At 30.9% G+C, this 17,520-nt stretch overlaps 1 protein-coding gene across 1 annotated transcript; it reads right to left on the reverse strand.

Annotated features, from left to right (window-relative positions):
- Positions 1-1,011: 1,011 nt before the first annotated feature.
- Positions 1,012-16,574, reverse strand: LOC108781000 (kinesin-like protein KIF20B). The gene is given in 9 exon segments (XM_018548859.1): positions 1,012-1,082; positions 2,967-3,126; positions 4,152-4,259; positions 7,004-7,211; positions 8,289-8,416; positions 10,586-13,825; positions 14,285-14,903; positions 15,601-16,102; positions 16,527-16,574. Coding segments are annotated over 7 exon segments (4,929 nt in total). The 5' UTR covers positions 16,527-16,574; the 3' UTR covers positions 1,012-1,082; positions 2,967-3,002.
- Between the last annotated feature and the right edge of the window lie 946 nt (positions 16,575-17,520).

Raw genomic sequence — 17,520 nt, forward strand, 5'->3', positions numbered from 1 at the left:
TCACCCTACGTACGTATATTCATATGTGGCTTTATCAAGTCTATTATATAATTAAGTTTATAATGCTTTGTAATAAAAATTATAATATACCACATAAATGTATGTGTGTATAAAAATAGCGCTATTTCAAAACAATTAAATTTTATGTATGTATAGTTTATTTGACAGAGGAGAAGCTTATTTATAATATTATACATAAAAAGTATATCAAATTAATATATTACGATTTTCTCGCTTCTAACATGATGTTTTAAAAACAATGCGTTTTACAATTCAAATGCGAAATTATCGCGGAAGTATTTAATTTTTTGTTTGTTGAACTTACTTAACTAATTACTTGCGAAATAAAATTTTAATATTATATACGTCAAATGTTACATCATCTACAATTTTCTATTGTTACATTTGTTAATGTTTCATGACGTACAATGGACAAATGGGCCTATGAATAGCTAGACCCATAGAACAACATCATTTTCTATGACAGTCTTTAACTTTGGCATTATTAAAATGAATAACACAAATTCTTTTCTATACTGTCTTCAAAATATGTCCCACTCCATTTTACATACATATTTCATACAAACATAAGATATAACAAACACATACAACTTTTACGAATATATCTCAAACACTAAATAAAAACAGATTAAAATAGAAAAATGCCATTTAGTATTAAAGTTTAAGAAATTCCCTAGATTTCTTCTCAGATCATAACACATTTAAAATTACATATTTAAAATACAATTTGTATTCAATGTCTCAAATGTAATAAATGTCTTGTGAAATTATTAGGATATTTGAATCACAATTTGTATCAATGATATAGTTGAGATAAAATGAAGCTCATTTACTTATTCAAGCTACTGATCATTTAAACGATCATCGCTTACAATCATTCATACAAAACAAAAAGTTAGATTGCTCACCCAATTATAATTCCTAATCAAACAATACTAGCTGGAGTACTAGCTGGAGCGCTAACACCAATTGGCTGAGTATTTTCAACTAGTACGGACCTCGTGCTCGATGATGGAACTTGAATATCCACTGCTGTTGTTCTCATTTCGCCAAAAGGCGCCCTGAAATATAAACAATTATAATATTAATCTTTTTGGAAATGCTTTTTTTCAAGGACATAGCATTTATAAATAGGTGTAAGTCTACATTTAACTCATCGCTCCATACGTGTATATTGTTTCCCATCTATAACTTATCAAAAAGATACAATCATATCACACGTTAAGTTAACAATGCCTTACATAATTTACAATGTTAATACATACTCTATCAAAAGCATAACATAGCAGTATAAGAGTCATCACACACAAAATAACATAAGCTACATAAGCATAACATAAGGTCGTTGGACCAATAAGCATTCGACATAAAGGCGCCCTATTGATCTACATTGATGCTCAATTAGTCTAACGATCTTACGTTATGCAGCTTATGTCATTTTATATGTGATGGGCTATGGGCTTTCTATAATAAGCCATTATCTAAGTTTTAAGTCTTAAGAACTTGACCCAATCATCGAATGTGAGAAGAATAATCGACTATATGGTCGATTTCTTATGGCTAAAGCGGGGAGCACAGACTTTTGCATAACGCATAATGCATAAGAAAATGTACCAAAGTTCTTCGTTTCCTTCCTTTATTTCCTATGAAATAAAGAACTGTGATTGGTTGAATTTCTTATGCCTTATGTGTTATGTTTTATGCAAGAGTTTGTGCTCCCCGCTTAAAGTCTCATGGAACAAGCATAATATGAACGTAAACCATGTGTTTGGTAAATCTTCCTCCTTTATGCCATACGCCAGGACATCATACGCTAGCAATAGGATTTTACCCTAAGAAATCTTAGATAATGGCGTATTGTAGAAAGTCCACTATTCTTAATTAATTGAATATAGTTACAGAAAGAAATCAATTGCCAATTGTTTAATTTTCTGTTGTAAAAATATTGTTGAATATATTGGTATAGTATGTGTTAGGCATGATGGAATCAACAACTGCATTCAGCAGAACAATTTTGCAACCATTTTATAATTGCTGAGATAGTCTGCTGAGATAGGACTTTCTCTAGATCTAAAAGTATAATCCAGTCAGCATGAAGAAAAATTTCCCAAAACAATTGCAAAATAAACATTTTATTAAACGCAACCATCAATTGTCATTATTTACATAAAAAAAGATAATTTTATTTTTATCACTATTGTGGAATTTTAAATTTTTTACAAGATGACTGTATTCGATGCATTACGTATTAGAATTAATTCCTTTTCGCATAACTGCATGCACACAAATACAGTTTAATACAATTATTTATATTCAATAACTATTAAAATAATGCAAATAAATGAAAGCAGAACCTTTATATTGTAGTTATAATTATTATCATAATTTTTGTAAAAATAATGTGGTAATAAATATCAAGATCAGGGCAAGGTCATGTTGAATTTTTTAAATGAAATCCCCATATTGTATTGCATATTCTTATCTCGAAAGCTTTTCAAAACATTATAACAAATTATTCTTTCATTTTTTGTTCAAGTATTACTAAACTTTATATTATTGCATTTAAAATTTTAATTGTTATTTTGTCATCAAATTGATGAAACTTAGTGTAATAGAAACGTTCTATAGTGTTTATTATGTCACTGAAAAACTAGTTAGTTGTCAATAAATTGTTATAATAGATCTACATTTAAACTAGTTTAAATCTAGATCTTTTATATTGCTCGTGATTGACCTACTTAATTAAATTATTATTGTTGTTGCAATTCCAAGCGAATAATACTTATATTATTTTTTAATCGACAAAACAATTTCTAAAATATTGAGTTGTTAAGTGTCATTTGTGCCATCTTGTACAAAACAAAGAATAAAAAGTACGAAGAGAATGATAGCAAAAAGCATTGTACTTAGATTTTATAGTAACATTAAATCTTGTATATTATTGCCTGGTTAGTGAAGTGATGTAATGAATGTTTGATGATTTACGTAGGCCTCCAGACATCAGGATCTTCCATGAGAGTAGTATGGTGATCTGCAGTAGGAGGCACTGTACCTTGTGGGGAACCCACGCCCGACGTCATTCCTGCTGGGTCGGGCCTGGATCCTCTGTTATTATGTTATAAATTAGTAAACATTTTGTGAAGAAATCACATCGAGAACAAGATAAAATTACATCACGTGACATGTTTTACATTAACTCTATAAAGAGTTATATTGTGATGAATGTTATATACAATTAAAAATAGACTATTAATTTTTTCAAATTGTCCCTTTTTCCATCCAATATAAAGTTCTATCCAACATATTTCCGACAGTTCTAACATTTTTTCTTGTATAAGTGAAATTTTTCGTAAAATTATCTTGTAAAAATATTTCTTTACAAACCAAAGCAAGTTAGCATCAAAAACACAAACACAATATAAAAATTATTCTTCCACCTCAAAGCAAAAAACGTACACATCAAAAGGCAGGAAAAAAAAGCATTGTATAATTTTATATTAAAAGCAATGTTATATTTGAATGTAAGATTACATGACAAATGATCGAAAAAAGAAATAAATGATAAATAGGCAATTGGTTCATAACATTTGTTTAAAAATCATAATTTTAATAAGAATAAAATAATGTAAATTTTTCTTATAATTTGTAAACATATTAATGACATTTTATCTAAAAAGTTTGTATAAAATTACAATTGCATTAATCATGCAATCTTACAATATACATTTTCCATTAAAGTTTAATGAAAAGTGCTTATTGCTTTTATGCACATCAGTTTAATGATTAAACTAATGCTCATAAAAACGAAAAATTATTAAAAGTTAGACCAAATTACCGTACTAGAAAAAAAAAACAGAAAACAATACAATCAGTTTTATATGAAGTAACAATACTGATTGCAATACTTTTGATACATTTTTGCGTCAATTTAATTTGATAGTTTGTTTCAATTAAATCAAATGGTTTTGTTCATAAAAGATTATTATATTGTTGATTAAATATAAATTATATTAATCATACTTCTAAATTTCTGGACTTCTAGTTGACTTGGATATTTTCTTTTTTTGTCAATAAAGTAATTCGGTTATGCTATAGATAATCCCTTGTAAATTCGAACAAATTGTACTTACTTTTTGCCCAAAGACATCAAGCCATATATTATACCCGTTGTAAATATTAAACCACTGCCAAATATGCTACTCATTCCTGGACATAGGAAGACTGCTGGCAATGCTATTCTAAATAGATATGACAATTTAATGACTCGTAACATAATAACATATAGTGATTATATTATTAGCACATAAAGTTTTTGGTATATTCTTAGATATATATATGTTCAATAATAATATTATTATATGTAATATTTAAATATTTTAATTAAAGTTTGCCAATATAAATATAATAAATAAAAACAGAAAACACATGTGCGCTGTCCTTATCATTTTTATGCAACTATTAACAAATTCATCTTTGAAGTGTGGACACTTAAATGACAAATTAATTAAACTAAATACATTCATTTTATATACATAACTATTTTCTTTATATATTTCAATTACAACAATGGATCATCATTAATATAACATAAATCTTACTATAGCAAGTCAATAAATTGTAGAAATTATGATGCATCTAATAATATAGCCAAAGATTGCAAAATCGTAGACAGAACAGTTGCAATACTTTTTTTTTTATGAGCTTCAAAATGCAGTTTGTTCACTGATTGATTGATTCTTATATTATATTATAATAGGTGCGTTCCACGCTCGCAACGCTCATGGAATCATTTCATCCTTGTTGTTTATTAAATATTAAACAAGGACAAATAACGCTCGCGAGCGTTGTGAGCGCCAAGTGGAACGCACCCTATAAAGCAAGATTGAGTTCCAAAATATAATACATTGAAAAAGTGTTGCAATCATTTTATTCACAACTATATATATACAGAAAAGTACACGATATTCTATATATATTAAAAGTACATGATTTTATATATATTATAGGGGAGAATGTTCTAAATCGACCTTTTTAATTTAAATAAATACGGTTAAGTAGATTTGTGTGCTATTTATACTGTAAAGTCCTTATAAGACAACGAATATGTGAAAGCAGTTTGGCAGTACTCTGTCATAACATTCATAGAATAGACGCAAATATGTATTTTCGGTTATTATGCGAAAGTTTTTTTAAAAAAGAAAATCCTTATAAATCATTATTTAAAAGATGTTAAAAATTTTAACGGTAATTGATTTAAGATAATTAAAAAGTGTAGAATTCAAAAATATCAAGAGTTTTGTGATTACTCTTGCAGTTTATTGTTAAATTTGTTCCAATAGTTTGAAAGAACCCGTGTCAAATCGGACAATATAAGAAACACTAAAAAGACGAGTAGTGTCATCAGACTCAGATTGATTTTAATTCTAATAATATAAACTGTATTTTTATCTTCGAGTCTTAAACTGTTCATTTTTACTCAATACTAACACAAATTAATTAAAATATTTTAAAATTTTATCTAAAAGTCCATAAAAATAGGAGACGTCGAATTTGGAACTATGAGTTCCAAATTAGACTGAAAAATGCATTTTTACATTTTCCATTATAGTTCGCAACACAAGTAAGAAATACATCAAAATAGTTTCAAGCAAAAATGAAGAAAATTAAATGACCTTTCGAACGGCACCATTGGTTTTATGATCGGACTTTATTTACAGGATGTCTAGCGATATCTGACTAATCCATTCAAGGATAATTCCAGGATATTCCAGGTAAAAAAATCCTAGTTTTTCCAGGATATATCCATCGATTAATTTTCATCACTTGATTTATTTTCATCGATTCGCACAATGTTATACGCTTTGTACTATCAAGTTTGAAGTATCAAGTTAGGATTCTATATGACGAATGAATTAAAATGCTAACAAATTCGGAACAAAATTATTTATTGCTTCATAAATAATATCAAACAAATATTTTATAAACATAAACGATTTTTCTCTCGTTTTTCATTTTCTGTTGCTCGAGATAAACGTTATCTCGTTAACAAACTTCAAAAGAAACAGAAAACACATATCAAGAAATATAAGGCTAATTCTAAGGCTATGTGCTTTTTGTTTCCTGTTTCTTGCTGTTTATCTCTGTTTATCTCTTGGCTTTTTGATCAAGAAGGCAACCCAATGGAGAATGTTTTTTAAACGTCTTTTAAACGTTTAAAAAAACATATAAATGTTTATTAAACGTTTAAAAAAACATTCTCTCCCCATTGGGAAGAGATAAACAACAAGAAACAGGAAACAAAAAGCACACTGTAGAATTAGCCTAATTGTCGATAAAACGATTACAAAAAGGAAAAAAGCAAAAGGTAAAAAACAAGAAACAAAGAGCACATTGTAGAACAATCATCAATCACCGTTCTTATTAGAAATGATGGAAAATTGTCACTTTGACGAATTTATCTTTCGACATTAGCATTACTGTGTATTTATAAGAATTTGTACGATCATTATACGTAAATATAGGGAGCACACAGCGAAACCGTTGAAATCAATTGAGAGGTTAGATAGAAATTGCAAGAAACTACGCTTCTTCCGTCACGGAAGCAGCGAAACTGCACAGAGACAAATAGCACCAATTCTCGAGCACAAACGATACACACGATCAGCGCACTTGCAACATTACCGACGTTACCGATATCGTTCGTGCGTACAAGCAGAAAATATTCTTATTTCTTTTTTTCTTCGCGATCTAATTTTTTTTAAATTCACAGAATAACAAATTCAAAGTCAGCCCTGAAATTCCAGGGGTTTTCCAAGAGTTTTCAAGAGTACGTTAAATTCAAGTCTAATTCCTGGATTTCAAAGATTCAAGGACCGCTAGACACCCTGAATTTACGCCTTATAGAGAACAAAAACTGCAAATAGGTCCGATTTAGACTACTCTCTCTTATTATAAACTACAAAATATATAAAATTAGACTTACAAACAATAGGCAGCTGCTCTATTCCAATACGGTTTCTTCTCCACCCAATCACTTAAATTCTGTACAAAATCGATAAACAAACAGCAGCAAGGCGCTTCGATCATAACAACCAGAAAACCTGCTATCATTTGCCACATACCGCTAATTAAGCAATCAATCTGGCCAAAAAGTATTGATGCACAATTCCATGCTCCGAGAAAAATTGCAACTGCAAATAAACAAGGAAATCTTTGCATAAATTACATTTTATTTAAGAAAATTTATAGCCTGAAGCCGTAATTAACTTTTATTGCGTTTGAATTTGGACGTTTATCTGCTACAAATTTTATTCTATCTTTCTTCCATATATAAATGCATGATAAATAATAGAGCTTATACTGTATGAATGTCCAAATTGAATACAGTCAGCGACCCTAGTATTAGGGTCTCAGCACACAGATGATCGTAATTGTGTCATGAAATGTGATTCATAGTTATATGTCAACGCACAATATTTTGATCAACTTAACTGTAGATTACCGACGCACTATAAAATTGCCATACGAAAAATAATCGTAATATGACAACAGATCAGTAATTGATATATTCGTGTGCAACAGATCCATTTGTGTCTGAATTAAACGTATATTTCATTAGCACAAAAGTCCACTAATATAATCTAACAATAAATTATTGGTAGAAATCAAACAAAATCTGATCAAACAGAATATTTTTTTAATAGGTGAAATAAATTATTTAAAAGATTACAGAAAAGTAAATTTTGTTCAGTTTTTCATTTTTAAGTCAATGTATTATTATATTCCATTATATATTTCTGATGACATTTTAACAAAACTTGTAGCACATACTTTCAAAATCTATTCTTGACAGATTCAGTTATTTGGATTGCATATAAAATTGTATATACATCAACATACACACACACACACACATATTTTTTTTTAATAGTTAAATTAGTTTAGTAGATTCTCCATATTTAGAATACAAATAAATATGTTTCAAATTTGGTGGAAGTGAGAAAATTCTAGTACAGTGCAGCAATAAGTGTAATCTATTTACAGAAGGGTAAAAAGAAGCAAACGCTATTGACTGGCTGTCAGAAAAGGACGATTTTACGGCTGTAAATTGGATGATTAAATAAATAATAGTTTTTAACACATATGAATGCGAGTACACATCGTGTACCGCGCGCGCGCGCGCGAAAGAGAGAGATCGAAGTAATGTACGATGTATGTACATATAAAGAAAGAAAATTACAAGTCGTACAATATCATAATGAACTTACTTATGCTGCCTACAGTGCCAAGTCCACGACCGGCGTATTTCATCCACCAAGGCACATCGTCCTTGGCAACAGGGTCTTGTCCAGGCCTCTGCATGATCGATGCTATTTTTTCGCCAAACGACTAAAAGAAAAGCAAAACATGTACACACAATACCATAGGTACTTACATTTGTCGTAGCGCGCAACATCGATGGACATATTTAAAGATGTACGTTGTTTACCATTTTCGATAATATATTATTATTCTTTAGTGCGTCAGCTGAGAACGCTGACAATACTCAATATCACCAATATCCGCTAGTATCCGAGTAGTCTCGGTTGACGTACGGAGAATCGACCCGTTACTTTCGTGTTTGCGATCATGAGGGCGTACTGAACGCTGCATCGGGTTTAAGGAGCATTTATCACGGAATAACCAGTAGGGACACTCCGCGAAAAAAATATGTGTTTGCCAGGCATGGCTGCGCAGCTTTTGTTTTGGGACGAATCTAATGGGCGCGTTCAGCGGACTCAACAGTTGAGTGAGCGCTCGCTGTTATTGATGTATTCTTTAAGATCATCCAATTAAAATTTTAGATTTAGAAGAATACACCAATGACAGCGAGCGCTCACTCAACTGTTGAGTCCGCTGAATGTACCCAATTGGCTGCGTTCAACAGAAAAAGCAGCTTTGCAACCGTTTTGATTCGTCTTGCTGATTGGATTATTCTTTTAGATCTAAAGAAATAATCCTATCTCAGCGAAGAATCATAAAACCAGTTGTAAAACTGTTGAGTCTGCTGAACGCGACCATTGGATGCATCCAGAAGCACGACAGCTCACTCAGCGGCTCAGCGCTCAGTAAAGTCTAATTCACACTGGACGCGATAGGCGATGCGCGACGAGCGATAGCCAATGAGAGCTCTGCTTTTCCAGACGTTACACCCGTCGCGAGGTTCGATGCGATGTCGCTTGTGAAATGCCTAGTTCACATTATAGGCGCGATGAGCGATGCGCGACGAGCGATAACCAATAAGAACTCTGCTTTACATCGTCGTGTGAGCTAAAGCAAAGCTTTTATTGGATATCGCTCGTCGTTTATCGCCCATCGCATCTAGTATGAACTAGGTATAAGAACTGACTATGAATACCGGCTTTTGACCTGTCAGAAACCATGTGCTAGAATGGACGCTTTCCGATAGGTTGAAACCTTTTATTCTATGTTTATAATTATATGATTTATTTTTTTGGAAGGTTTCGATTGCCTATAATCCCGATTGCACATATTGCTCGCTGATTGGCCAATTTAAAAATAATATAACCTCATTGGTAAAACAGAGAAAAGTTACTAGGCCAATGTGAGTGGTGTGTGCAATCGGGATTGTAGGCAAACGAAGATCCTCCCATGTTTTCTATAGGAAACAATGCAAAAATCCTTTCAATTCTTATTTCTATATTATTTTTATTATACTAAATAGTAATTTTATTTAACAAGATACGTATGAACATACTTCATACATATATATAATTATGTATGTATGAATGTTCATACATATTTATTTTATGTATAATTACCTATATATATTCGTGCATAAAAATTTTTTTTACCGGGTAGTAAATATACAAGCAAGTATACAAAAATATTCCATAAGTATCCAATTTTAATCAACTTTTGAATTGTACAGCACTGATAATGCAGCGATAATAATATTACACTACTGTTTTTTGACACAAGTCTGTATATAAATTACTTTATATTATTATAATAATAGTATATAAATTTTTTATACAAAATGGATTATATTAAAAAAGGGAAAAAATGCGACTTTTTTAAAATAAACTAATTTTAATTTTTTAATTAACTGTATAAAAATAAAATGTCATAAAGTATACATATGTAAGACATTTTGATAAATGAATATCACACGAAAAACGATATTCGCTTTGTGATCTACATATTCCTGTGCTTTCTTTTTCACTTTTGTACTCTGACGTTTATTGAACATTAGACGCGATGATCGACGAACGACATCCAATGAGAGCTCTGTTTGAGGCTCCTATCTGCAAAGTTAATGAGACTCACATTTGAGACTCAAATCTTTTGGGCTTGAAGAAGAAGAAAAAGAAAGAGAGCTCTGTTTTACAACATCAAATGCGAAAAAGCAGAGCTTTTGTTAAGTAGATATCACTCGTTGCTCATCGTATCTAGCATGCAAGAGCCATTAGTTTCCTCGAGTATATATAAAGTATTTACAATATGTCTTATATATTTTCCTTATTTTTTCCGATTCCTCAAATTTCGAGTTGGCAAAAACGTTGTAGTAGGCTCAACATCCGCAAATGAATCATTTTCGTGGAACAATTTTTTTCTACGAGTACGTCTTTTCTCGGTTGACGATTCTGGCGGTGGTAAAGCGGCGGTATTTCTTGTACTGCGCTTGGATTCAGATCCGGACAATTCGATAACCGGTATATTTTCTTGCTTAGACGAGGCAGTCTTCTTTCCTCGCCGTTTGGTCTGACGTTGAGCCAAAATTTCATCCTCCGACGTGCTATCGTAATTTTCAGCCTTCGTATTAATTTCATATTTCTGTAATTTATTTTGGAGCACTTCTATACGATTCTGTAGCTTTTTATAATCATCCTTATTCGGTGTCGGCGTCATTTGCCGACGGAATAATTCCTGATATCTCATTACCTCCCTCTTCTGCATGTCCAGCTCTTCCTGCTGATTTTTAACGAGAGATTCATACTTTGTCACCGTTTCATCTCGATTCTTCATGAACGCGTCCATCTCATGTTCCTTCTGTGTTAAATTAATTCTTAGCTCGTTGTTTACACCTCGCAACCGATCATTTTCAACCTGCCACTCCTTCGCGTTCTGTTCGAGTAAATTAAATATCCTCGCACTTTTCTCGGAAGTCTCCAAATGTATTTTTAATTCTTTTATATGTTGCTCCTTCTGGAAAAGCGTTTCTTTCGTCTGCGTCAATTCATTTATAGCACATTTTAATTCCGTTTCCATTACATTGTCGGTCCTCTCAGTAGTCTCCATTTTTTGAATCATATGTTTCAATTCCTTTTGTAGGGTCAAGATTTCAGTATCTTTTTCTTGTTCCTTGTGAGTCGTTTCCTTCAACTGACTTTCAAGCTCTAACAATTTCTTATTATTCTCTTCAAGTGTTTCTTGTATATCGTTCTTCTCTACTTGACAAGTTTCCAAATTTTTATTTAATTGATCAACATCATTTTTTAGTTTCTCTATAGTTTTCATACTATTTTCTAATTGCGTTATCTTTTCTGCATACTCATCTAATTGATTTATACTCATATTATTTGTATCATCATCTTCTTCTTTTACTGAAACAAATTTGTCTGATTTGAATACCTTTATCTCTTCCTCTTCTTTACATTTTAACATATAGTTATCTAATTCTTTCTGAGCAGTTTCCAGTTTCTCTACATACTGTTGAGTATTATCTTTTGCAATTGAAAGATTTTTTTCTAAATGATCAATTTTACATTCGTAGTTTGCAAGTTTTTCTTTGTAATTCATGTCGGAGTTCAGCAAAGTTTTTTCTATCTTTTGTTTCTCTTCCACAGCGAGTGTTAATTGTTTCTTAAGTACTTCCATAGAATTCTTATATTCTTCTACGATAGTTTTATTTGAACAATTTTCATCTTTTGAAATCTGCAATATCTTTTTCATGTCATTTAGCTCTTCAGTTAACTCTTTAACTTGTGAGCATTTCTGTTCATATTGTATATGAATATCATTAATTTGTATTAATGGATTCAATTTTAGATTGTCATCCAGAGTTTCATCAGTCTGAACAGCTTCTTCTTTTAATAAAAACATTTTGCTACTAGTTTGAATATCTTCTGATGTTTTTGTTACAGGAAGCTGAGTACTTTCTTCCGACTTATTTTTAATATTATTACAATCCTCATCATTCGTTATATTTACTTGACAACATGCATCTACTAATATGTGTTTAGGAAGTACCTTTTCTGTGAGATTCAAGTTACTTGAATCAGTTTCTTTATTTTCATTAATAGATACTCGTGCATTTTCTGTTTTTTCTTTTGTATTTTTTCTTACATTCATATTTGAATCTTCTGATATGTCATCAGTAATTAGTTCTTCTTTTACAATAATCTCTTGATATTCATTTTTAATATTGGAATTTAGTTTTTCTTCATAAGATTTAATTAATTCTAATTTTTCATTCTTCAATTTATTAATTTCTTGTAATTGTAAAATTTTATTTTCCTTTTGGTGTTCGAGTTTATCTTCTAAAAGTTCCACTATTCTCGTTTTCTCCATCAAGCAAACGTTAACATCTTCAAGTTGTAATTCTAAATCTTCAATTTTTTCTGCATTTTCTATTATAATTTTTGCTTGTTCATCAGTACAAAGTTCTTTCTTTTGCAAATCATACGTAATTGCAATGTACTCTTCTTTTGCTTCATTAAGAATTTCTTTGAGCTTTTTGATTTGTTCATCTTTAGCAAGTAATTGCGATGTCATTTCTTCTATATAAACTTTACCATCTTGAGTAGAGCAAATATCTTTTTGAGCAGTTTCTAGAAGAATTTTTGCAACTTTTAAGTCCTCTTTTGACAGACCTAACTCAAAACAAGCTTTGTTTTTTTCCACAATTAAAGTCTCGTTCGTTACTTTCAATTCAGTTAATGTTTTCTTTAAAGTGTCATTTTTCTCTCTCAATTGTGTATTTTCTGTAATTAATTCTTTAATAGTTGTAATATCACCATTATCTTCATCAATATCATCAATGCAATCGCTGTGTCTTCTTTTCTTCCTATACAATTGATTTAACTTTCCCTTGTAAAAGTCTTCAACTTGCTTCACAGTCCATTCGAGGTCATCTTCATGTTGGGTTTCGACATCATTTATACGTTGTTTCCAATTAATTTCAAGCTCGTTTATCATCGTAATATATTTTTCAGCCATCTCTTGTCGACTTTGAAAATCTTGAATTAAAGCTGTATTTTTTAAAAGAGCAATCTCCTTCTTCAATTTTTCATTTTCATTTGCAAGATCCGTGTACTCTTCCGAAGTAACATATTCCGAATCATCATCCTTCACACTATTTGTAGAATCCACTGTTTCCAATTCTGTACTGTCCCAATCAGTCACCGTCTGTATGCTTTGTATGACTATTTGCGAAAATCTTGATTTTGATTTCTTCTGTATTCGTTTTTTCCTTTCTATAACAATTCTTTTCGCAATAGCAGCGAAATTTAAAACATTCTGAGTCTCTATATAAAGATTAGGTAGAGGATTGACATTAACTATCAAAGCTAGATGCTCCTTTCCTGATAACGCTCGTTGGAATAATCTGGTTAATTTAGATTCTCTGAATGGTCCCACAGTATCTGTTTTCGTTCTAGATAATTGTCCTTCATGAATGGATTTCAAGCATCTGCCTAATACTAATAAACTAGTATTAATATTTTGTGCTTCTTTCAATCTATCTCCTATATTTAATGTTTTCTTCAAACGTTCCGAGCCCGCTAGATCGCAAAAGGAAAACCTATTGAAATATCGAAATAATATTAGTATTGTGTTGATTTATAGAAATTGATATATAATATAAATCTTAACTTCTTCAATAATTATATAAAACTAATTATATAAGACTAATTATATAAAACAAAAATTAATAATATATAATTACTATATATATAAAATTAGTCTCGGACTCTCAAGATTCAAAAACAATAGAACAATCACAATGACAGGGCAATGAGAGCATCAATACAGCGCAGTAATTAGGGAGCACTTATAATATATTTAATATCAAAATTAAAAAAATTAAAAAATTAAATATATCATTATTATTGCACTTCATTACTGCGCTGTATTGGTGCTTTCATTTCCCTGTCATTGTGATTGTTTTATTGTTTTTTTATTAAGATAAGTAAGTATTGATAGAAAGAATGTCATATATATCTAAATATAAAATATTAGAAAGGAAAAGAAAAGTACGTACGTGCTCAATTCAACTGCATCAGGTAAATTTTCTGCATAATATTTTAACAATATAATCGTGAATATACAATGAGACCTTGAACTTTTTGCATTTAACGCCGTTGCTGCTACTTTTAAATTATATTGTCCTGCCATCAAGATTTGGTAAGCTTCTGCTGCTGAATTAACATAAATGGTCTTTAAACCTTTGATAAATGCTCTGCCATTAGAATCTGCTCCTAATTTTAAGGGTATTCTTTTTTTCTGACATTCACTTGATAATAAATCATACACAATTTCATTATAAATTTCTGCAAATGAAACCCAAACCGAGTAATGAGCATCATGACATTGGCTAGGGCGAATTGATTCCTCTTGCAGCAATTTTTGCATTTGTTTGTAAGTATTCATATACTGATGTTTATCCACGGAACTAAATGTTAACAATTTAGTTTTTGCTTCAAGTTCCTGTGCACGTTCGAGTGCGTTAAGATTAACTATATCACTATAATGTAGAGGTTTGTAAAATGGATTTGGTCTTGCTGTGATATTGTTAAATACAAACTCTAATGCTCGTGGTATAAGCCCAGGTGAAGTAGTGGTTCCTTGCAATGTGTATGATTTTCCTGAATTTGTTGTACCTACAAAATTAAATAATTGTCATTAAATAATCTATGTATGTATGCAAGTACCAGTGTATATGTGTAAGCATGTACATGTACTCGCAACAATGATACACACAAAAAAGTATTATATACATATGTATATACATAGTGTTTCAGGACAAACGGAGAACATAGTGCATCAATAAGGTTGCGTTTGGTAATGTTATCCAGGGATCTCTGTGTATCATCTTATTCTTGTTTAACATTGGGTAAACAAGAAGGGTAAAACAATATTTGTAGGCACTCGGGTAATGTTTTCGAACGAAACTTAAGAGAATCAATTTTGATCAAAAAATTATTGATCCATGTCCAATTCTTTGTTTGGGCCGAAGCAGCATTGCATGTGACATCTGACAATATCCCATGATTTGTTGTCTTTTTGCACTATTTTTTGTAAATTAATATTGTCCGATATCACATTCAATGTTACCAGTTGCTTATCTTATAGACAGTTTAAAGAATATGTAACTTTTTCAAGATGCATTGAAAAACATAGTTCCTTGACAAAAAATAATTTTAGGAGTAATATGGACAATTGTCAATACTCAATAAATATTAATTTTAAGATGTCTGTTTTTAAACTCTGCTTCACTTGCCTATTATAGATAAATACTTTAAATCCTGAAAGCTTTTAATTCTTTTTAAATACTATAAATTGTAAAACATTTCTTACCATATGTCATTATAGTACAATTTTGTCCAGCTACAAAATCAATCATTAATTGCTGTACTGTTTGTTCAAATAATTCCAACTGAGTGGTCTCTGGTCCAAATGTTTGTGAAAAGGTAAATTTTCGGCAAACAATCTCACTTTTGGACTGTTTGGTACTTCCATTATGATCCAATATTGGTACTTTCGTAAGCAACGTTGTAGAATTTGCGATTTTGTATGCTTCTTGCTGTTCTTCCGTTAACTTCAGTTTCTTTGGGAATGGTTTAAGTCTAAGGTACACTTTAATAGTCTGTAATGTTTGTGATTCTGAACGTTCAGATGTATTTTCATTGGCAGAGTTATCTTCCTCTGCTTCATATAAAGAAAGTAAATTCTTTTTTGTATCCTTTGAAGGAAAAGGTCTTTGACTATATGCTAAAATACTTGGATCTCTGCCAAATAGATATGACATTTCTTCTTGTGGATTTTGTGATGGATGAATTGAATCCAGTGTATTCTCCATCTATATTAATTTAAAAATAACATAAATATATATTATAGCACATATATAGAATGTATATTTTTTAAATTTTATGTGTGTATGTGTGTGTTGAAGAATATAAAGTATCTTAAGACCATTAATTATTATATACCATATGATGTGTGCAAAATCAGTTCTCAAATCGATATATAAATTTTATTATTACTTTTTAAACATATTTTCATACTTGATCAATAAAATGTAAATTTCAATAAACAATAATAGAAGGAACAATATGATACATCTAACATAATTTAATAAAAACATGAATTAATCTATTATAACTTATGCATACAAAATATATAATTCAATATTGTTACAAAAAATTTGCGTAATAAATAAGTTCTTAAGTAAATCCAGTTTAAAGTAAATTGCGTTTACAAACTGCTTTCGTTTAAAAACATACCTTGTTAGTTCAGTTAAAAAAAAACCTTCTTTCCATTAAAAGGGTCACGTAATATAAGTGTATGTCACTAAGTAAGCAACCAAGTGAATAATTTAAAAAAGTAGCCAGATATAAAATACTCAAAGATTGCATTCACTTTCGCATACTAATTGTACTTTGTGCATAGCTTGCGAAAAACGGTCATTTAATTCTTGAATTTTGTTTGAAACAGTGTCGCCAACATTAAATTCAAAACTTTGCTGAATGTTCTAAAAAAACTAGAGAGTCTCAAGCCCATTCTACATTGATCGTATCGTAGCATCCTAAGCGTCGTGAGACTTTAAATTGATGGGCCTTCTACAATAAGTCAGGGTGCAAACACATGCAGCGGAATAGCGTAACGCGGAACGAGAGCGGAACCAATAACGAGCATTCCGTGTTTCTAGAGAATCTCGTGATTGGTTCTACTCTCATTCCGCGTTACGCTATTCCGCTGCATGGGTTTGCACCCTCATACTTAAGTTTTAAGTGTTAAATCATAAGAAATTTACCAATCACAATATGAGAAGAATAATCGACTGTGAGTGGTCAATTTTTTATGACTTAATACTTAAAACTTATAGGTAATGGCTTATTGTAGAAGGCCTATAAGAAATTTACCAATCACAATCGAATGTGAGAAGAATAATCGACTGTGAGTGGGCAATTACTTATGACTTAATACTTAAAAGTTAGGTAATGGTTTATTGTAGAATAGACTTTCTGGGCCTTCTACAATAAACCATAAGTCATAAATCGGAAATAAAGCCTACGGCACACGGTGCTTGTTTTCCTGCTGGATTGCTAACTGGATTAGAATCTTGCCACCGTATTGGCTGCGGTGTTGAAAGTACCAATATCGCAGCCAATCCAATGGCAAGAATCTGATCTAGCTAGCAATCCAGCAGGAAAACAAGCACCGTGTGCCGCTGGCTTTTAAGGAACTAAAAATTGATGACTGTGATTGGTCCATTTC

This window comes from Cyphomyrmex costatus, unplaced genomic scaffold (assembly GCF_001594065.2).
Source record: "Cyphomyrmex costatus isolate MS0001 unplaced genomic scaffold, Ccosl1.0 scaffold75, whole genome shotgun sequence".
Taxonomy (NCBI): domain Eukaryota; kingdom Metazoa; phylum Arthropoda; class Insecta; order Hymenoptera; family Formicidae; genus Cyphomyrmex; species Cyphomyrmex costatus.